The sequence below is a fragment of the Thunnus albacares genome, chromosome 12 (genome assembly GCF_914725855.1).
Source record: "Thunnus albacares chromosome 12, fThuAlb1.1, whole genome shotgun sequence".
Lineage (NCBI taxonomy): Eukaryota > Metazoa > Chordata > Actinopteri > Scombriformes > Scombridae > Thunnus > Thunnus albacares.
The window spans coordinates 30,383,254-30,405,328 of record NC_058117.1 but is presented as its reverse complement, the minus strand read 5'-3'; the positions used below and the strand labels follow the sequence as shown (position 1 = coordinate 30,405,328).

General features: G+C 35.6%; 1 protein-coding gene and 3 long non-coding RNA genes across 6 annotated transcripts; 2 read left to right on the top strand and 2 right to left on the bottom strand.

Annotated features, from left to right (window-relative positions):
- The first annotated feature begins 424 nt into the window (after nt 1–424).
- Nucleotides 425–21,614, top strand: LOC122993692. Its single transcript, XR_006406425.1, has 3 exons — nt 425–436; nt 17,957–17,962; nt 21,385–21,614. It is a non-coding gene; the product is annotated as an uncharacterized LOC122993692 (long non-coding RNA).
- Nucleotides 5,077–6,447, bottom strand: LOC122993693. The gene is made up of 3 exons (XR_006406426.1): nt 6,370–6,447; nt 5,932–5,990; nt 5,077–5,689 (listed from the first exon to the last, which is right to left on the bottom strand). It is a non-coding gene; the product is annotated as an uncharacterized LOC122993693 (long non-coding RNA).
- On the top strand, nt 8,139–10,384 carry LOC122993691. 2 transcript variants are annotated; one of them, XR_006406424.1, is made up of 4 exons: nt 8,139–8,375; nt 8,518–8,562; nt 9,117–9,243; nt 10,275–10,384. It is a non-coding gene; the product is annotated as an uncharacterized LOC122993691 (long non-coding RNA). The 2 variants fall into 2 exon arrangements; XR_006406423.1 differs by lacking the exon at nt 10,275–10,384 and having other exon boundaries at nt 9,117–9,949.
- On the bottom strand, nt 14,448–18,365 carry LOC122993690. Of its 2 annotated transcripts, none has more exons than XM_044368065.1 (4): nt 18,325–18,365; nt 17,455–17,566; nt 17,213–17,311; nt 14,448–16,773 (listed from the first exon to the last, which is right to left on the bottom strand). In XM_044368065.1, the coding sequence occupies exon 4, from the start codon at nt 16,588–16,590 to the stop codon at nt 14,905–14,907; it is 1,686 nt and encodes a 561-aa protein (XP_044224000.1). In that variant the 5' UTR covers nt 16,591–16,773; nt 17,213–17,311; nt 17,455–17,566; nt 18,325–18,365; the 3' UTR covers nt 14,448–14,904. The 2 variants fall into 2 exon arrangements, with proteins under 2 accessions (XP_044224000.1, XP_044224001.1); XM_044368066.1 differs by having other exon boundaries at nt 17,460–17,566; nt 18,325–18,360.
- Nucleotides 21,615–22,075: the final 461 nt, after the last annotated feature.

Here is a 22,075-nt window from a genome sequence, read left to right as displayed (position 1 = left end):
GCAAAAACCTCAATTTAGAAGAAGATGAAAGATTTCAGAAACACCACAATTTAAAAATGTGTTTGTTTTATGAACAAAAACAACTTTATAAGAGAAACTTGTAATCAAACAAACAGCAACAAGAAAGTTAAATAATCTGTAATAATCTGTATTAATTATTGAATTAGCACAAGTAATTATGTACAATATTAATAGTATTATTAATTTGGGTTTTGTTATTTAATGAGTCATTTCTTGTAATTAAGGTGGAATATGTGAGAAAATGAACTTTGTTCACACCAACATATGTATATGTGTATATGTGCACTTGTATTTTTGCCAAATGAGAAACATTTCTTTGCTCTTTTCATTAAAAATGAACGGGAGAGGTTTTTTTTTTCTTTTTTACATACATCTGATGTTTATGTTATTTTGTAAATACATATCACATATGCTTGTTTGTGTTTGGTATTCAATAAAAATATAAAAAATATGATTTAAGTTGGGTTCTTAGTATCAAAATTATTACAAAAAGTATTATTAGTATTATCTATTAGGACTATTAGTATTCAACTATTTTATTTTGATCTATTTGTTTAAACTTATTGAGTAATGTATTTGTGAACTCAGTACAGACTGTGGGACCTGAGCAGACTGCAGGAGTTTGAACGTCTCCCTTTATTTAATGATGTCAGTTTCTCAGCTCTGAGTTTAGGATTTGAGCTGCTTCTCTCACACATTAATAACACAGATTAAAACTGAGACAGCGAGCGCTGAATTCATACTGAAGTTCCTGGAACGATACTTTAACCAGAGTCGATGGTTGTAACCGTCATTGTGTTAATAAAATGAAAAACCACAGTGAACAGTGTGGAGGCTGCTGAGCGGAAACCCACACGGCCCGTCTGATGCAGGAAAGGAAGTGCTGATTCGCTGTCAACAGTTTTATATGAGTCCTAATAACCCGAGTTTTTAGCAAAGGTGCACTTTACAGCTGGGGAGGAATGTAATAAAGTGCAATTGTGAGGTACTTTACATGAGTATTTCCATTTTATGCTTTTTTATACACTCCGCTACATTTCAGAGGGAGATATTTTACTTTCTACTCCACTATGTTTATTTCACAGCTATAGGTACTAATTACTTTTCAGATTTATATTTTACTAGTAAGGCTGATGATGTATTTTATATTTGAAATACATTTAGATCACTCTGTAGAGATCTATTTTCACTTTGACATATAAGGGTCTTTTCAGTGTACAAAAGGTCACATTAAATCCCTTTTGACTCCATGTTTTGAACAGTGAAACATGTTTTTTCTTGCTGTAATCATTCCTCCTGTTCATACTGACCATTAGAAGATCTTTTCATAATGCACTTTCAGTGTGAGCGATGGGGGACAAAATCCACAAAATCCACAGACTTCCTTGTCTGCAAAAATATATTTAAAAGTTCATCTGAAGCTACTTCAGCGTCCAAATGAGACAAATGAAGTAGATATCTTTCAATGTTACAGTTGAAGCCGGGGATTAAGTCAACATACAACTTCAAATGCAAATTTGTGGGGTTTTTATTCTCCTTGTTTTGTTATTCAATTATGGAGAGCAACTTATAGAAAAATCTTGGCTTCCACCAAAGGCCAGGTTGTGAAATTTTACAAAAGAAACATTTAGCAAAAATAAATAAATAAATAAATAAATAAACAAAAACAAAACTCATTACTTTTTCCAGTACAGAAAACACATCACTGAAATTGTGACAAAAGCAGCACAAAAAAGTGGCTCAAATACGTCACAAATACAGCATAAATACGGCAGTGGCACCTCTATAAACAGAAGAGCACAAAGACATTCAACGCACTGCCATGTAACATATCAGCGCTAATGCATCAAATTTAGCAGCCTTTTCAGTTCACAAAAAAGCAACGTTCATGTTGCTTTATACATTTAATGAACAAATACAAAACAGTAAAACAGAAATAAACTGTTTCATACCAAATTCATGAATAGCAAGCTGTGCTCCGCACGTGTGGCTTTCAGTCCACCAACATCTGCAATCCTACCAAAACAATCGCACAACATGTGGCTTTTATATAAGTGCATCCAACATCATTAAATCACTATTTTACAGAATCATGCATAATAATCTCAAAACAAGATAAAATACTTGATAAATAATCTCACTGTTGGAACCAGTGGCTATTCTCAGCAGAAAGTAGCGCGTTATGTTGTACTTCCTGTATTTTTCCCAGCATTCCCTGTCCACTCAGCAGGCATACCGCTGCGCTAAACGATAAACTCACACACCCTGCTGTCCAACGTAAGCATCCCCAGCTAGAGAGCAACAATGGAGAAGTTCTTCAGCATGGATGTTATTTCCGTGAATATTATTATTTTACCACCTGGTTACACAGTCTTTTTAGTGCCAAAGTCCCTCTTTTTGTCACTATACTTCCACCGCAGCTCAACAGGGAAACACTGTCCAAGGAAACAAAAATTTGAAGACTGTAAATGTTTCAGATATCCACTTGATATGACTAACTCAGACTGCTGAAGCCTCATATAAGCTTCACATCAACTTTTAAATGACTGTGTGGACACACTGTGGATTTTGGCCTCCATCAATTACATTGAAAGCACATTTGAAGGATCTTTTAATATCCAGTATGAACAGGTGGAATAATTACAGCGAGGAAAACCTCTTTCACTGCTCATATAGACACCTGACAAAATTATGAACCTGTTCTTTAAGTCAGATATGCAAAAATAAATAATTATGTAATATTAAAAGAAAAAAATAGGCTATACATTGCATAACTTTACAAGAACTTTGCATTCTTACTGATTGTTTTAGAATTTTTATAGTAGTATATAATATCAGAGAAGAAAACTGAGCTACCACCAATGTATTTAAAAATAAAGTGTCTTAAGTCATTTCAAAGGGCTTTTACAGTGCTTCATTCTTTCTTTCTAGATCAGTATTATGTTGTTTTATCCACTAGATGTCACTCCTGATTTGACAGCAGAATTAGAGGAAAAGCATCATGTTGCCATGGTGACCATAGATGGCATTGTCTGGATCCCTTTGTGTTTCCTCTGAATGACCACAGGGTGGCGGTCTTTCTCTTTGATTTTTAATTTCAGAAGTCACCATGAGGTACAGTAACTACTTGGCCACAACACAGTTCAATTCCTGTCTCAGTTAAATCCATCACACAGCCATAATGTGCACTTCATTTATTGTTAATACGCCTATTTATGGCGTATTTAAGACTGTAAATAGACGTTGTTATTTGGTGATAAGTTTGCAACTTCTTGTCACTCTTCTATGACAAGATATTAAGATATTATCAGGACTTTAAGGGCCTTTCATTGGGAAAGATCAAACTGTTCAGAGTTAGTTAAAGTTAGAGTCAGTTCAAAGTAAATATGGGAACTGTTTAGATGATAGAGAAGTTTGGCATACTTACAGATTTGTGCCATAAAGAGCAAAATGTACAACTCGACACACAATTGTGTAACTGACTACTAACCGTGAGGACTACAGTGAGTTCCAATTAACCACAACTACCAAATACTCTCTAAAGTCAAATCACTTGCATGTAAGTCTACAGTCTTGATTGTTTGGGGGCCAAGGTCAGATTCCTCGTGTGTGGTGCATTGTGGGCTGTTGCATGAGTGAGAAGACTGGGCCACGTTCAAGGTCCTGCCGCCCTGGACCACCACACCCTGTGTGCTGCCCTATAGTCGGGACACAGGGGGGGCGCATACTTACCACCTGACCGCCGCAGGCTATTTGTTAACACCGCTAGGTTGCCCTAGCCTGGCCAGTCAGGTCTGAAGATCCTAGGTCTCGTGACTTTTAAAACCAGGTTGTGGAGCCTATGTCGTTTGTGTTCCGTACACTGCACGACCCCAGGAATTGCTGGTTTTAAGCTAGAAAATAAGCCAAAGTAGTGGTTTTTAAGGCAATTTCCTGTGCCCCGTACACCGCACGACCCCAGGACGTGCCATTATACTGCAGGAACGGAAACCAGTGTCATGCTGAAATTCTGTTTGTAGGTGCCTTTATAAATAGAGCATACAATTGTTATTTTCTACTTTTACAGCAAAACACTGTTACAAGCAGTGTAAATTAACAGTAACTTGTGTATTACTGTTAATTTGAACTTTTCACAAGCGGCATACTTACAGATTTTTACCGTAAACAGCAAAATCTACGACATACTACTCGACACACTATTGTGTCACTGACTACTAACAGTGAGGACTACAGTGACTTTCAATTAACAACAACAACTGAATAATCACTCGTATTGAGTGCACAGTCTATTGGCAGAAACAAACACATTACTGTTTTTGGTTTCATTACATGATGTTTGTGTGGTACCTGTCGTAGTGAGGAGCTTGGTGGCCTCCGGTAGCTTCTCTGTGTAGACTCCAGGTTCATAATTATCCATTTCAGAAGTGACGGGGTGGAAAACTCCGGCAGCACGGCTTCGGATAGCCCGAGCGGTGCGATCCAAACTGTCAACATCTTTCTCCTGCAGAGCGATGACACTTCTGACACGTCCTCTAGCAAGTGGTTCTCTGGGACATAAAACAATGATGCAGTTAGTTGTACATATGTTTTTAGTCAACCACCTTGTTGCAAACATGCCACGTGCCTGCCTAGATACAAAGGTCAGAAGGTAGTGCGGGAATATATTCATTTTTTTAACCTGAGACATGCTTTAACCAAAGACGGAACATGTCACTGTTGAGTAGATTTGCTTTGTCAAAGCCACTAGGAGAGCAATAAAATAAGCACGGCAGAAACGTCAGCTCGGACCACTGTGTTTAACTAACTGACTGCTAACAGTGAGGACTACGGTGAGTTTAAATTACATTTTTTTTTCCACAAACCTTGTTACTGTACATAATTACTCAGACAGCAACAGTGAATAAACAGCCATTTGAATTGTGACTTCAAATGTTAAGACAAATTATACAACTTCAAAGTGTTTCTTTCAAACCGTGTCTCACTTTATTAACATTATAAATGAATGATGCTAAACATTTGTACACAATTAGAGAGTAATAGAACAAAGCATGGAGTTTATTCAGGTAGCTAAACATTCAAAAGTCATTTAAAGTGACAAAATATATCAACATGCTCCTCTAACTGTCACATGTCAAAAAATGCTGGGAAGACTGAACTGGAAAAATGATATGGCTAAAGATCAATGGGACAGCTTTAGTGGGTGTATGTCTGTAGCCTAAGAATCTGCTGGTTTGGTACAGTACATCTGTAATCGTTGCCATGTACTAATGCTCACCACATTATTGTAACCAAATAACTGCATCTAATATCAGTGCCTGTTTGTTTTTTTTAAATTGGTATTTTCCATTAAAAAACCCTAATTAATGTCCCTCTAATGCAAGTTGTAACCAGACTGTCCAAGTGTGTGTTTATATAAAAGTTTGTAATGAGCGAATGACTGACTGAGAAAGTGACTGAGTCACTATGAGTAACCAAGACTAATTCAGTGAGTATCTGAAAAGTGTGACTAAGAGACTGATTGTGTGGGTGGGTGAGAGGGTTCACTGTCCCATTCAAGAGTCCGTTAGTTTCTTTAGGAGACTGAACACACAAGGGTTGACTGATGTCATCTTTCTCCATCTCCAGTGAAAGGACAGGGTGCCTCTCAGTGTTTATCCCCGTGAACCACCTGAAAAACAAAAACAGTGTGTATCATAAACTGTAGTAGTATAAATAGCACACTTCAGTGTTGCATTCCCAGATGGATGCAACACTGAAGGACTGGGATATTGCTGATGTGTTTCATATAGGCCACTAGAGTAATAAATCTACAAGTACACAACACTACACAGACAGCGATGGGATATTATCGACATAAAATTAAGTTATTTGGGCATGTTGTCATATAACACAAAGTAAAATGAAACTCACTGTGTAATTTGGAGCATCAGAATCACAAGTCCAGCTCCGCTCTCAGAAATGTTGACTTGCTGCTGAAACAAGACATTTTAGCAACAGTACAGATGTAGTAGTTAGCAAGACTGATTTCAAAACTTAACTCCTGCATCTTCAGTCCTATGCCTTTTACATTTCAACGGAATTAAATTCACTTCAGGAAAACTATTTGAGCAAAAACTCCAAATCGTCAAGATTGGTCAGTAAGTAGGAAAGAATCTCAAAGAATAGATCACAGGCTTAAGGAAAAAAAAATATATACCAGTAAAATAGCTTTTTGTTTGATGTTGTGATCGGATGACACGGTACCAAATTGTTATCATGACAAAAGCAAGGGCATATAGCACAATTCAAACTGATTGGAAATGTAATGTATTTTGACAATGCTGCCAAGCAAAGCAAAAAGGAACTCACCTGGTGATTTGCTGGATGAAGATGGGTGAGAAAAAAAAAAAAAAAGTCATTCGCCGCTGTCCAGGTGCACATGTGCCAACTCTACTGAGAGCTGCTGCCGGCTGCTGCTACAATAGTGTGATCACTTGCAGTAATCACACTAATTATCAGCCTTGACCTACAGTATTACATACACACATGCTGACACTCACACAGTTTGGACATGGGGATGAAGGACTGTTTAGTACAACCCCAGAAGTTAAGAGATATTACAGCACCGTAATGTAAAGCTGCCTGTTCCCTTTTACTCAGCATCTACTGATCACTGTCTGTCTCTCACCCCTTCTCATTTTTTGACCCACTAGGGTTCTGTTTATTTTCTTACATGAATAGATAATGGGCAAAAAGCAAATCTCTTCATTTACATGCAATACAATTTAAAAGTTAAATTAAATCCTAAAGGATTTTGGATCAAAAAGACAATTGACAAGATAGGAAACAAGAAAAATGAAACATTTCTGCAACCCTTTCTGGCTTTGTACAATTATTTGCTGTTTTACTGTGAAATAAAGTTTTACCTGTGAGGAAGCTTTGCCAGAGTGTCAAGGACGGTGATAAGGGACAGACTGAGAGACGACCAAATGAAAACAAGCAAAATCAAACTTACCTTCACACAGCTACACTGACATCCTCTTTGGTTTCTGCTCTCTTCTAAACTAACATCTCTCCCTTTAAATAGGCCCTGAAATCTGTCTAGGCAGAACTATATTTCTATCAGGGGTGTCCTTTCCCTTAGACCAACAACTGGTGAATGACAATGTCACTTGTATCGGTTAACATTGTTTACACAAACATCAACAACAGCATTGTTCCTTATCGTAAACCAAATTAAGTACAAATAACATAAATACAAAACCAAACATTTAACTAAATAAAATAAGTTCCCCTCACACTTGGTCTAACCCATGACATCACTGGTGATGTCAGCAAGATCTTAAAACCAGGAAGTGGTTCAGTGCCTCCATTTTGTCTCCTGGCCGCATGTTGGGTGAATATGGTAGCTTAGAAGCTAAGCTAATCTATAACTCAAGAAACAATAAATAATGACCTTCAATACTTTTCTGTCTTGATTGAACCATAAATGACAGCGATGTGACTGGCTAAACGAACAAATGACAAGTATGGCAGGAAATGCAAAGTTTAATGGAGACAAAATGGAGGTCTCAGCCTCTAAAAACTATTCAGACAAAACAATCCTAGAACTACTTTCCTCCTCTGATCTTAAGATTTGATATATTTGATACTGACATAGTCAAAACTCTTTTTTTAACCAGGAAAAATTAAGCTAAATAATTTGGTTTTGGATATAAATAGCTTGACTCAACCCGTGAATACTGAACTGTGTTACTATTGAACATACTGTATGTTTGTATGCTAAGTCCTTCATATATTTTAAGTTAACATCCGTTGTCATTTCTCTTTTCTCTTAGACTCAAGTGAAACATGCGTGCTGAGGTTCCTTGAGCTTCAAAGAAATCTCGGTATGATGTATGCTGAAATACTGTTGGTATTGCTTGAATGATTCCAACGATTATTTCTTGACTCATCAATTAATTGTGTTGTCTATAAACTGTCAATGTTAGTGTCATTTGCAGAAGCCCAAGGGAACTTCTTCAAATGTCTTGTTTGGTCTGACCAACAGTCCCAAACCCCGAGATATTCAATTCACAGTGATGTAACATAAAGAAAAGCAGCAAATCCGCATATTTGAGAAGCAGGAACAAACACATTTTTGGCATTTTTTCTTGTGAAACAATTATATAAAATTAAGATATTATTGCTGATTCATTTTCTATTGATCAACTTTATCAATTTAACATTGTAGCTCCACTTCAAACCCTGCCCATATTACATTTGAAGTTTTTACTTGACTGTTATTTTGTAAACTAATCAAAAGTTCATATTCATGTGTTTTGTACACATTTAGGACTAAATCACTCACTCACCAGAAAGGTGCTATTGTATTGGTAAGTCAGATAAATATTTATATTTTGCATTTTAAAAAGTCACTTAAGCATTTCATTGTGAAGTCCTTGTTAACTGGAATAATTAGCAATTAGGACTGTAACACAAATTATTTCATGTTTTTTGATAAATCTGTTCCTGCAGGATCTAATTGACTGAGTGACATTGCCCCTTGTACAGCAATCAGAGGTATGTTTTAAATTTGATTTTCTCTGCATCAGGAGCAGTATATTTGTATATATGTATTGAATTATTCAAGAATATGTAGACTCAGTGCTTTTTATGTACTGAGCTATTACCAGACTGAATATCTGTCTGAACCCTGTTCAGACCAAAAATGGTCTGTATCAGTGTTGGCATGATGCTTCAGGTAGCAGTGAGATGATGAAATATGATACAAGAAGTCCAGTTTGAGGGATAGATCCATGCGTTTTGAGACTATTCAGATGCCAAAACACTGCATAGCACTTTATAATACTGCAAGTCAGTATTTTACAACCCTGGCAAGTTTGTAAAGTCTGGAAACATGACCGCAAACATTTTTATACATATATATAATTCTCAAACACTGGCTTTGGCAACAATGGTTGTTTGAAAAAAAAAAATGTTTTAAAAAAAAAATAGAACCATCATAATATTATTTTTTTGGAAATTACATTAGTCGAACTGTTACACTGTTTTGTGCTTGATGTTTGTGTGATGTATAATTATTTGTGTAATAATTATTACTTTTTCATTTTCAGTCTAGAACAAAATGTTCATGAAAATGAGATGCACTCTGGCCCTTCGTAGTCTTCCGGTGTATCAGCGCGAGAGGTCTCTGAGTTCTTCAAGACCAGCAGTGTAACTTCTCAGTACACTCAAAGAAATGTCAATATCTATCAGTACAGTGTTGACATAACATATTGTATGGGAAACGAACTTGAACTCCTCCTGTAGCATTCTCAAAATTTAAGTAGACTCAAGGATAGGTTTGGACTTTTTCAAGTCTATCTCAATACAATATTCATGTGTCAAATGTAAATCGACAAAGTTATTAGTGGGCGGAAATTATTCGTCCTATCTCCATAATAGCCGCAAAGCAGTCCCTTCCTATCAGGTAGGATGAGTCTCTAACCGGTCTGCAGAATTACATTGAGTGTGTTTTGCCAGTTATCAAGTGGCTCCACATGATCACAGCTGATGGAGGCTACTGTCCAGTGAGAGCTTGATTCTAACTGATGCTACCTGGATGAGATGTCCCAAACTGATTTACTGCACAATAGTTGATGCTTCATATGATGGTCACTGTCTGTGTAGATTAGTCACTGCATAAATGCCTATCTATAGATGCCTGTTTTTTGTCTAACTGTCAACATATCCACATTTCTATTTACTTTTTGAGACATTGAGTGTACAAACATGTTGATGAGGAGGTTCACTCAGTGTGACACCTGCTGGTCATTTTTTGTAACTACTTTTGGCATGCTTGCTGTTGGTTCTATGCCATTGATCTCTGTAATTATTGAGAGCTCATAGTACCCTAATACCCCACTAGGAAACTGCACTCCCAGAATGCAGCTTACTGGTGGTTCCTACAGTCTCCAAAAGTAGAATGGGAGGCAGAGCCTTCAACTATCAGGCTCCTCTCTTGTGGAACCATCTTCCAGATTCGGTCCGGGGGGGCAGACACCCTGAAAACTTTCCTTTTTGATAAAGCTTATAGTTAGGGCCGACCAAGCTCACCTTGGACCAGCCCTTAGTTATGCTGCTGTAGGCCTAGACTGCCGGGGACTTCCATTGATGCACTGAGCTCCTCTCTCCTCCTCCTCCTCCTCTCTATCTGTTTGTATTCATTTACCATTAATGCATGTTACTAACTTGACTTCTTCCCCGGAGTTCTTTGTGCTTTCTCATCTCAGGAAACCCCATGGACCGCACTGACGTGGGGATGTCCTTCTCCTGCTGTTCCTGCTGTTGCTAGTCATCTATCTATTGTTATTGTTGTTGCTGTTGTTGTTCTGCTTCTCTGACCCACTGTGTACAGTATTGTAAATATATTTAATAGCCCAGTTTCTGTAAGGGTGGATGGCATTTTTTTTTAAATATCTTTCCTCCTCTTTCTTTTAAGTTAGGAGTTATGTTAGTGATTTGTATTTTTGTTTCTTTATGTTTAAATAGGTCATTTTATTTTGATTAGCTTTAGTTTCCTTTTGTTTTTTTGCTGTTAACTCACCCTGAAACCACAACTATGAAATAAACATGTAAAGGCTGCAAAATCCCTTGTTGCTGCTGTTTTTTTTTTTTTGGCAGCTGGGGAGAGGGACTGTCATTTTCATGTTGCTCCAGGGTTTCGTTTCATCTTATTCTTTTGCTTCTCCCAGTTTAAAGGCCCCTAATGATAGACCCACATAGATGTTTTTGCCTATTTTGCTTGATTAGACCTCTACTTAGCAGTGTGTGGGCCTGTATATACTGTCTTTGATTGACATCTCGCCTTTCCAATCCACTGGAGATAGAAATATGAACGTATATTCAGACTATACAATATATATCTAAAAAACACAGCAGTAGAGTGGACAAAAGAGTCATTAAGTTTCATTCAGTGTATTCTGCTCATTCATCATTCACCACAGTTGGATCACTCATTCAGTATACAGCAGTTTTAAATGTTTAGTGTGTTCATAATGGAAAAGTGACAAAATTGACTTTTGATTTATTTTTGTGTGTGCTATTGATGGATAATATTCTCCCACAATGCAATGCTCAAAACAAATTGAGGGAGCTACAAAAAATATCCCTCTGAAGGAGAGTGTCAGATTGATATATTGGTTAGTTGCTTGTAATTACTGTCAAATACTATTTATATACAGTATATCTCATACATTAATTGGAAAAGTCTGTAGATCTATTGGACAGTTGCTTGTAATTACTTTCAGATAATGTTTATATAAGGTAATGATTATTAAAATTATGTTTTTGTAAGCCATTTTCGCATGATCCTATTTTTTTGTACAGTATCAAACCAATATTTTTACCATGAATTTACTGTAAATAGATGAGATAATCACATACAATTAAAGCCTAAAGCTCTCAAGATACTCCTTATTGTTAAAGGAGGATAATTATTTAATTAATTGTTATTGAATATAATTTTACATAATTGTTTTGTGTTTTACATCCAGAAATTTGTGCTTTGATGGGGCAGTCTTGAGGATAAATTGGATAATTCTATGAATTTACAAAAGAATACTGTATAAAACAAGACATTATTTAAATTAGGTAATTTTAAAGTATTTCTGCAATGTTTTTCATTTTTTTGTGCACATTTATACATTTATTTAGCATTCCAGCAATATTTTATATTTTTTTGTTTTTATTTTATAACAGTTGGACTTTAAAAATGCAGATAATGTCTACAGTAAATATCTGTATTTTTAAAAAAATTCTTTGTAGAATAACTAAAGGTTTTTTCTTAACATTATTTGACGGTAAGTGTTTTTTTTTACTTGTTTAACTTTTTTTTAACTTTTTTTTTTTTTACATTAAATTTAAAGTGAAAAAACAGAAAGTTGCCTTAATTTTACATTCAGTAATAGGATGTGTATTATTTGTATTTTTACATAGAATTCAATGTAACGTAACATTCAAGACCATTAAGTAACTGAAAAATCATGTTAAAAAAACTATAATATTGCATTATATTAATTTACAGATTACAGCCTTTATTTTATGGTGAATATTTTTAATAAAAATAATTTACTGTGTTCTTATGGCATTTACACTTAATGTAGAAAAAAAAAACTGTAAAATAATACAGTAAATTTCTGTGAAATAACTTTTTTTACAGTGTAGCTTTTGTCTCAGCTTTGCACTTATGCTCTGCTGCACTTCTTTTAAAATGCTGAATTTTACTTGATTTTATACATTCTATGTATTCTATGTTTTAACTTTGTTTTTATTTTATTAATTTTATTTTACTTTTATTTATTTTGTAATCTTATTTTATTATGTATTCTATTTTCACTTTATTTTATCTCATATCAAAATGTTTTATTTTCCCTCTTACATATATTTAAATGTTTTAATGTTCATTTTATGTCTTTCTTGATGTGAAGCATTTTATGCATAATTATTATTATTATTATTATTATTATTATTATTATTATTATTAATAATAATAATAATAATAATAATAATAATAATAATAATAATAATAACAATGATCATAATGATCACAATCATAATCATACTACTACTACTAATAATAATAATAATAATAATAATAATAATAATAATAATAATAATAATAATAATTTGTCATTAAATTTAAGTGAAACAAAATTCATTGTGTTTGGAAATTGTAAAATCAATTCTGAAATACACATGTCAATCCATCCAACAGTTTTGTAATTGGACAAGAATCACACTGACCTGCATTATATGTTTGCAGGACCTGAATATTTTGTTAGATATGATAAATTGCTTCTTATCTATGTTTTATATCATTTAATGACCTCCATCAGCGGGAGCATTGGTGCCATTAGATGTTGGCAAACAGATGTTTGTTGGTAATAGTGAAACTATTTAGAATATACTTATAATAATTAGAATAATTGTAATTATATGCTAAAAGGTTATGATTAAAGACATTTTGCAGTCACTGTAACTTTTTTGTATTTAAGATGTTGGTGTAGATAAATACAGTTATACAATTGCTGTTTATTTTACATGAATAAATTCTTGATTTGGTGTAACTTTTACACATCAAAGCTGCAACCAGATCAAACTGCAGCACAGATGGCAGAGCTTCATGTTTGCACTTTATGAAGTTTCATTGCTGTGTTATAATATTAACCATAATAATAATCAGGACAAATGAGCTCCAGTAATTATCAGCATTTCTCAGTAGAGTATGGGGAGCATCTCCAACCACTTGCATCAAGAAACTGTCCATTTCTTGCCGATGGTTAATACAGTTAGGGAGGCACGGAGCTCTTAAAGAATCTGAAAGCAACCATATGTTATGACCCATAGTCATTTGTTGTGGTATTTTATTTCTCTCTCTTGCTCAGCTTGTATATTCAGTGTTTATGTGTGATGAGCTGCAGGTGGTGTCCTATGATTGTATCATTTGAAGGGATTGCTGCTGAGGGACAGCTGACAACAACCTCCCCTTCCACTTCAACAGTGGAGGCCATTCCTCAGCAGTTTGGATTTGTGTTTATTGTGAGTGATTGTAAGTAGAAGCAGCATGGGTGTTCAGACTAGGAGCTTCTTGTAGACTTATGTTAAGTCTTTTTTTGTTCTAAAATTAAAAATAACAAATTTCATGGACTAATTCATTGTAAAATGTAAATATTTAATACTAGCAGTAGCAGTTGCCCTTTTCTTTTGCAATCATTTCTCTCATGTTTTCAGTTAGGAGATGTTAGAGCTTTGTCATTTTATTTTGTGGGGTTTTTTGTGAGGGAAGTTTACTGTTTTTACTGTTTTGACTGAGTAAACTTTTGTTTGTTGTTTTGGGCATTGCTCATCTCTGAAACTTAAAAAAAAAAACTGCCACTATGCTATGTTATGTCGGGGTTTCCAATGACCGGAAACAAAACAAATTCATGTAGAAATCACACAGTGCTGTTTTAACCACACTCTCCCATAAGATAAGATGAAGTAAGATAAGATAACACTTGATTCATGGTGTCACAACAGCAAAGATATACAGCATATAAAAGTAACCATCAACAACAACAACATTAAATAATAAATATAGTAATAAAAGTAATAAAAACTGTGCAACACAGTCAGAGCTGTCTAATGGATGTTGGCACAAAGTGAACCGTTCCCTTTTGTACCCGGGGGGAGTGTGAGCCTCTGGCTGAAGGTGGCACAGCTCCTCATAGAGGATACAAGAGAATACACTGGTTGAACGATACTACAGATTTTATATTATTATATTTTATGTACATATATAATTATATGTATATGTAGAAAGTACATGTTCTTGCTCTATACCATACAAGAGCTATACAACAACTATTCATAAATACCCATAACTCCTTTGTAAAAAGATGAAATTTGAATCTTTATTTGGTTTAATCAGGTAACTAAAACAGTGTATAAATAATAATAATAATAAGCATTATTAACAGCAAAGAAATGATGATGATAATTTAGGGATTTAAAGACATATTATCTGAAATACATACTGTATCACATTTGATTCATACATTTTCAACATGACATCGGGACAAAATAAAGTGCACAATGTTTTTATACTGCTTCAATCCAGTTAATGCTCATCTGTCGTAAAACTAACAAAATATAAAAATGAGTAGCTTGGTAAGTCACGTGAGCTGCAGCTTAGAGGCAGACATCTTGAATTTAGTAAAAAAGGGACCTCTACTTCCTGCATTGCTCTGATGATCCACTAGAGGGCAGCTAACATGAGCCTGATTGTAAACAATACCTCTTTCAGGTAATTATTGATCTTGTTGATGATGTAGAGGTCTCTGAAACTCATGTATCAAATATGATACAAATGGTGCTATAGGCTTAATTATCTGATGCAAAATTTAGCCATTTTAGTGGACTCTGGAGGAGTTTCTCTCGTTTCTCTACTTTAGCCTTGATCTCTGCTCTTTCTCTCATGTCCTTCAGGGACTTAACTCGTTGATTCCATCCTGGTTTGGCCTCAGATTTCTCTCCCTCAATAAGCATGTCAATGTACTCTGGAGTGGTGAGAGGATTTGGTTTCAGTGCTATCTCTTTGAGTCTGTTTAAACACTTTGCAGACCTCTCCATCAATGCCACCACCTCCACCTGCACACGATCATATTCAGCCTTCAGTTTTTCAAACAAAGCCTGAACAGGCATCTTAGCTTCTGCAGCTTTTAGGAACTTTTCTTTCAGCTCTTTCACTGTTTGTTTTTCTTTAACCTCCTTATAGTCCCATCTGTACTTCTGATTAAAATCTACATTCCAATAACATTTGCCGGGGCACTGAGTACAGTATCCACCTGATCCCATCACCCTGTGTTTATATTTATCTGCATCATTTCCACAGGCACAAGGATAGTGGCAGGTATAGTTACACTGCTGATAATTGCTGATGTAATTTCTAGTACCAGAAATATCTACTTGAAGAGGCTTTCTGAAGGTGACTTCAAACTCAAAATTCTTATTTCTGCTGATCTCTGCCTCATGCTGTTTCAGTATTTCAGTCATCTCTTTTATCTCCTCAAGCTTGGCTAACCCAAGTTTAACCTGCTTCTGCAAATTTTCAACTGAAATCTCAAGCTGCTTTCTTTCTCTGAGGACTTCCCTCATCGTCATCAAGCTTTTGGTGTCTATGAAATTCAGAGCAGCAAAAAACCTCTTCATACTTTTTGTCCCCATGTTCCAAAACATCTTATCAAATTCTCCACCTTCATCATCTTCATCTGTGCTGTTTGCTGCAGATGATTTGTTGTCTGCAAATAACACTGAGTTATTGAATTTGAAGTGAGCTGGCAGCCCGTCTTTTGTTTTAGGACATGGGACACCTGAAGCATTGATTGCCTCTAGAACTGGTGGACGTTTGCAGTCTGCGAATGTCACCAGAATCCTGATGTTTTCTGCCACATCTTTCCCAAAGATTGAAAGCACAGAATCAAACACATACTTCTGTGTCGGTGTGAGTCGTGCTAAACTAGCTTGAGCTACAAAACAGACAGCATCAATTTCACTGACACCAAGCTCAGCAGAGAAGAGATTACGTAGCTGCTCTGTGATCATTCTGTCTCTTTCTATGCCTCTTGTATCTCCAAAGCCTGGAGTGTCCACAATAGTCAGAGAGTGATCGATCTTAAAGCCTTCCTGGTGGTTGATTTTGTATGCTGTGACTTCAGAAGTCTGACTGTGAGCTTGTGATTTTGACTGACCCTCATCAACTAACTTAAACCGAAATGAATCATCCCATTCAACACCTAAAATGTAATTGATCATTCCATTGATCAGAGTTGACTTCCCAGCCCCAGTTGCTCCAAGAACCATTATGGTACGATTATGTTTAGTGGACTCTTTCCCAAAACTGAAACGCTTGAACCCAGGAACATTGATTTGTTCCTGTGTGAGGGGGACTTTATAAACAGGAAGAGGCTCTGTCTGTGGTTCTAGCAGTGTGCTTTGTTCTTGAACAGCATCAGCAAGCCGAACATCTGATTTTGATCTTTCAAAGTCTAATGGAATAAAAGATGCCATTATGGTGAAGGTAAGCAATTATGCCTGTAATATTACATTAATGTTTACAATTTTCAGTTGGTAACAGGATCAGCCCTTTGGAGAGGTAAGTTATTTCATATGAGAAAATGAAAACACACTATTGTTGGAGAAGTTCATCCATCTGGTTGGTGAGTGTTGCCTCTGTTGATCTCTGCTCTGAATCTGTATAAAATGAAATATACAAAACAATATTACAGGTAATTCAACCCAAAGTTAGAGCTGCCATGACAGTGAACCACTTTGTGATCATATTGCTTGTAGTCTAAAACTGTCCAACAGCTGCTTTAGTGATGGATGGTAAAATAAACTTTGTCGAGTTCATCTCTCACGTAATAATTGCCAGATGACAGTTGGAGTTTTTCAACACTGTAATGAACATGAAATTCTCAGTGTTGAATCATCATTGAAAAAACGTCAATAAACCCCAGATTAAGTCAGAATATGACGTTATAATTGTGAGAGAAAGTCTCATGATTAATTTTGGATCAATTTAGCAGCTATGGTGCAGGTTTTATTCCTGATTGCAGCTGCTAACCATTCTAGTCAAAATGTTAGTATTACATTTCTAAAAAGCTGCTGGAGATGAATTACAGTAACAAACCTCTGTTGGCTGTTCTCAGTCCAGTCGTCTGACTCAGGATCCAACAGCTGTTGGGATTCAAAATGCTGCTCGTGGTTTAAACCATCATCTCCAAAACTCCTAGAATACAAAATGAATAAAGTGTCTTAGAAAAGCAAGAAATACTGATGATCCTGTAAATCTATTTTAAATCCTAATTTGTCTTTATGACCATAGTATGGATGATGAATATATAGAAAACATTCACACATTTTGTCATTTACCTTACATGTCATCTGTCATAGGCACTGCAGAGGAACACGTCACTATGGAAGTTCAAAGTGTCCAAAATCTGATGTTACTTGATGTCTTCTAATTGGTGTCAACAGCAAAAACCTGCATCACAAAAACAGGGCAGACAGGACATCAGATTATCTCTCATTTACATGTTTTTATTTTCTTTACATTAAAAGACAGTAATGTATCCTGGAGTTAGAATGCCTTCCCATCAGAGCTGCTCTTTAAATCTGCCAAAACCAAGATGCATGTTTTGTCTTCCTCTGTCTGAAATTTATTTTAATAATTACTTTGATTTTTTAGTGTTAAATTGACCATTATTATCACTGAAAACTACACATGTGCTGTGCTTGAATGGAAAGCTTGACATGAATAGCAACAGTTTTTCATCAGTTGTTTTTGTAAATAAACTGTAGAACAAGGCAAAGGGCAACACGAAATGTTTGTGCGTAACGAGCAGCAGAAAAGTGACGTGTGAGCGGAGCAGAGGAAAAGGTTTGCAGTAAGTTGTCAGTCTGGCGGTAAATGTACAGAACAGGCTGCAGTGTGTCAGTTAATAAATGCTGCAGCTTCTCAAGACTAAGATAAGACTCGTCTATCGAAGGAACCTGTCCAGGCTCACTGAAGGTGGACTGACCTTTAAGGGGAACCAGTTATTCTCTATTCACTACAGTAACCTAATGTAGACAAATAGTAAGAGATATTCAAAAACAAATGCTTGCAGGAATCACACAAACGAACAAAAACTAAAATAATTCTAAATTCTAAATCATGCAATTTATATCTTCAACATCACAGACAGTGAAACAACATAAAGTATGAAGTGGACTAACAGTTCAATGAATTCAGCAACTTACCACTCAGTTTGCCTCTGAACAGAAAGGAAGGATGAGTTGTGTTTCGGTTTCTCCTGCTGCGGCTGTCTTTATACTCCCCCCCCCCCCACCCCTTCCTCTACAAGACTCTTCCCAGAAACCAGAGCCTGCAAACCTGAAAGTGAAAGTAAATAAGCTTCCTTCATGCACAATTTATAACACCCCAGCCTCCAATAATTTTCAGTGTGCAAAATCTAGTTTCATATGAGCACCTGCCTGTACATATTGTTCTCTTCCAGCAGCTCATCTACTTTAAAATCACATCATTTTGATGAGCTTCAGTTTGGTTTCAGGGTTTTGCAAAGTATCAAATCAGATTTAAGAGGTTGTGAAAGTCTGAACTGTGACCAACTCATGACCTTTAGCATGTTATTAGGGAATATATGTATAAAATTCATATTTTTCTACCCATTTTCTAGACAGGTAAACTTTTTCATTTAAAATGTATATTTTTAATCCAGCTTCCTGGTAGTTAAGCAGAGTTTCAGGAAGTTATTCTGGATAATCCACAGAAAACACTGAGAGGAATTTTCATTGAAACTTCCTTCTACCAAAGAAATATTCCTTTGTTGTCTGTTTTTTATTTCATCCACTGACATTTATCATTATCACGGACATGGTGTACAACAGTACACTGCTCCTCTTCACTACTGCCTCCTACTCATGAATAAAGATCAGGGGGGTGTTTCTCTCTCAGATGGGATATAAAGACTGAAACTGCAGCACTGCTTCACACATGGGGCACTTTTCATTACGCTAATGTGTCTCCTTGCATTAATTACATAACTAATAATGTTTTGAGAGGAAATAAGTTAATATTTTGTTTCTTCAGTTGAAAAACTGAACTTGAAACTTGGTTTTAGGGTTAAAGTTAGAGCTAAAATCTCATGTTTTTATCCTTTTTTAAACTCATGTGTCTTACTCCAAAGTTATATCTGATTTGTATGTTTATTGAAACTTAGCTTGTTTTCATTTATCAGTTAGTTTGTTCATACGGACACCTGACTGTTGCATACTTGAAAAACTGTGAACCTGTCATTGAAACTGACTGTGAATAAGACATTAGAGAATAAGACAGAGATAAATGATATTGTGGTTTTGCTTCTTACAGAACAAGTTTGGATAAATGATCATCGTCACTGTTCAGGTAAAACAAAAAGAGCTTCAGGCAGAGTTCTGGGAAGGTGACCAAGTTTATTTGTGTTCAGGAATGTCAGAGAGCACAATAAGTCAACATCAAAGCTGCCTGAAGGATACTGCAGTCAGTGATTCAATACAGAGGTGCAAGGGGTGGACAAAATAACAGAAACACTGTTTAAAGAGCTCGGCAGCAAAAAATCAGTTTGGTGAATTTCTCTTTTTTTCTTGGAAACAGTTTGAGGTGGTGACTGGACTCGATGGTCACTTTATTACCAACTGTTGCACCAAGTAATTGTGGTGTTTCAGTAGTCAGTGTTGGTGAAGGTGTATTTTTAATGGAGGCCGGGTGGTCGAAATGTTTTGCAACTGGTGAAAATGATTCAAGAGGTAGTGACAACAAAACACCTTAATTTGCCAAATAAAAACATATTTTGTACAAAAAAAAAAAAAGAAAAACAAGTATCATTTTTACAGAAAAATATACAAGACATTTGCCGAAATATAACACAGTGCAAACTTACTTAATTTGGTCTGATCTGTAGTGTAACGTGGGGCTGCTTTTTAAAAAAAAAAAAAAAAATAGGAGTTGAGTAAGAAGCTGTAAATATATACCGTTTCTCAGCTGTAGCAACAACATTACGCTTTTTTAAACATTGACAATGATTTTTTTTTCTGCATTTTAACATGTTTGGGAATAAAAGTCGACATTTTATAGATGTATAAATGTCACACATCATGGACTCAGTCAGGACATTTTGCTGCAAACTTTCAGTACTTGATCGTTTTTTTTTTATACTACATGATACAACTCACTTCATACACACTTTGCTTTATTCACCAAACATCTTTGGCTTTCTTGCCTTCAGGAAACGTAGCACAAAACGGTTTGGAGAATAAATCTTGTTATCTCTGAGAAGAGCTGTGCAACATGTTTAATTGAGGAATTGAGGAACTTGTACTGAAACTAGAAACATGCTGCAGAAGTTCATTTTTTTTTTTTTTTAAATTTCCTCTTGTTGTCAGTTTCAGTTGGGGTCTGATGATCCTTCTGACACGATGTTAAGTTTAACAACAACAACAAACCGCAGCCTGAAAAATGACCATCGGGTCAAATCAGCAACTCTGATCATTTTCAATAAAAACCAAACATCATGAATTACTTACACAGCTGTTAGATTATTTTATCCACCTGCTGTCGTTCCCTCCATGAACAAAATTCATTTCAAACACTTTTTGTTTTAGATAAAAAAAAAAAAAACAAATAGGAATAATTCCCTCCTTTTTCTTAGATTCAAACACATTAATTGAAACAGTGATGAATTTAAGTCGAGACTCTTCACAACAAACAGCACAGAAAGTGAAACTACAGTCAACAAATGAAATGTACTTGTACAGTATTGTACATAAATATATACATACAGTATAATATTGTACATGAAATATACACAGTGAGGTTTACATCTGGATTCAATTTGATTTTTGTAGTTTTCTGAGCTGTTAAAAGTTGTTTGTTTTTTTTTTCAAATGACAGAAAAGAACTTTTGACATGAAGGAACCTTTGACCTAAACATCAGAGACTCAAGAATACAAAAAACCATTCAAACTGACTTCATGCTGGACATTTATACTTTGACATGTGTTCCTGCTGTGATAATAATAAAAAAAAAAAAAAAAAACATTCAAACTGAACAGGAGTAATATTGTAACAAAGGTTGTTTTTTGTTTTTTTTTTTGAGCTGCCACGCCAACTCTCCGACTGTAACAATACGATAAAAAAATAAATTAAACAAAAAAAAAAATACATTAAAGCAAACCGTCTAGCTGCTGAGTTTCCCCTCTTTTTTCTTTCAATAAATGGTCTTCAGTTGTTTTAGTGGATCTCCTGAGAGGGTCGCATATGAGGAACTTGTTCGTAAGACGTGTCGTCCGGACGCGTCAGATAATCGTCAGGAAGTGTTTGGTTGTTTCCGAACGGCCACGAATGAAAAGTGGAGTGAAAAGTCGGCCTTTTTGTTTTAAATATGGGAATAACACACATGTAGCACAGACTCTGTCTCTCCTGGAAGACATTCATAATGTTGCTGCACTCTGATGTTCACATGAACAGTGATAGAAGAACAAACAGTGGCGGGGGAAAAAAAAAAAAAAGAGCTGAGAGAGAAGTTCAACCCCCTGACTCACAGCTGACCAATCACAGAGCGAGGTGAATGCAGGAGTGTCAGTTTTTTTAAAAAAAAGTTATAGAAAGTGTCAGACCGTAGAGGGAGAAGCTGTTCCGACAGACTGGACTGACTCAAACCCATCGTCGATCGTTGTTGAACTAAATGTAAACTGTTATGAAGTTCATCTAAAACCTTCAATAACCTCAGATTAACAAGACTTATTATTATCTTTTGACCTTTTTGTCACAAGAAAAAAACGCTCTTAAGATCATAATTAACTTCTATCTTGTTCTTGTCCAGTCATGAATCAAGAACAGGTCAAAGTTCAAAACTGACTTTCAACATGTTGAAACAGGCAAAGCTTGACATCAAAAAAAACAACAAATGACCTCCCAGCGACTGAAAGCGCATTATTTAAAAAGACTAACTCA

Excerpts from the sequence above, each read along its gene's own strand:
- LOC122993690 (XM_044368065.1), bottom strand. The coding sequence starts at position 16,590 with ATGGCATCTTTTATTCCATTAGACTTTGAAAGATCAAAATCAGATGTT.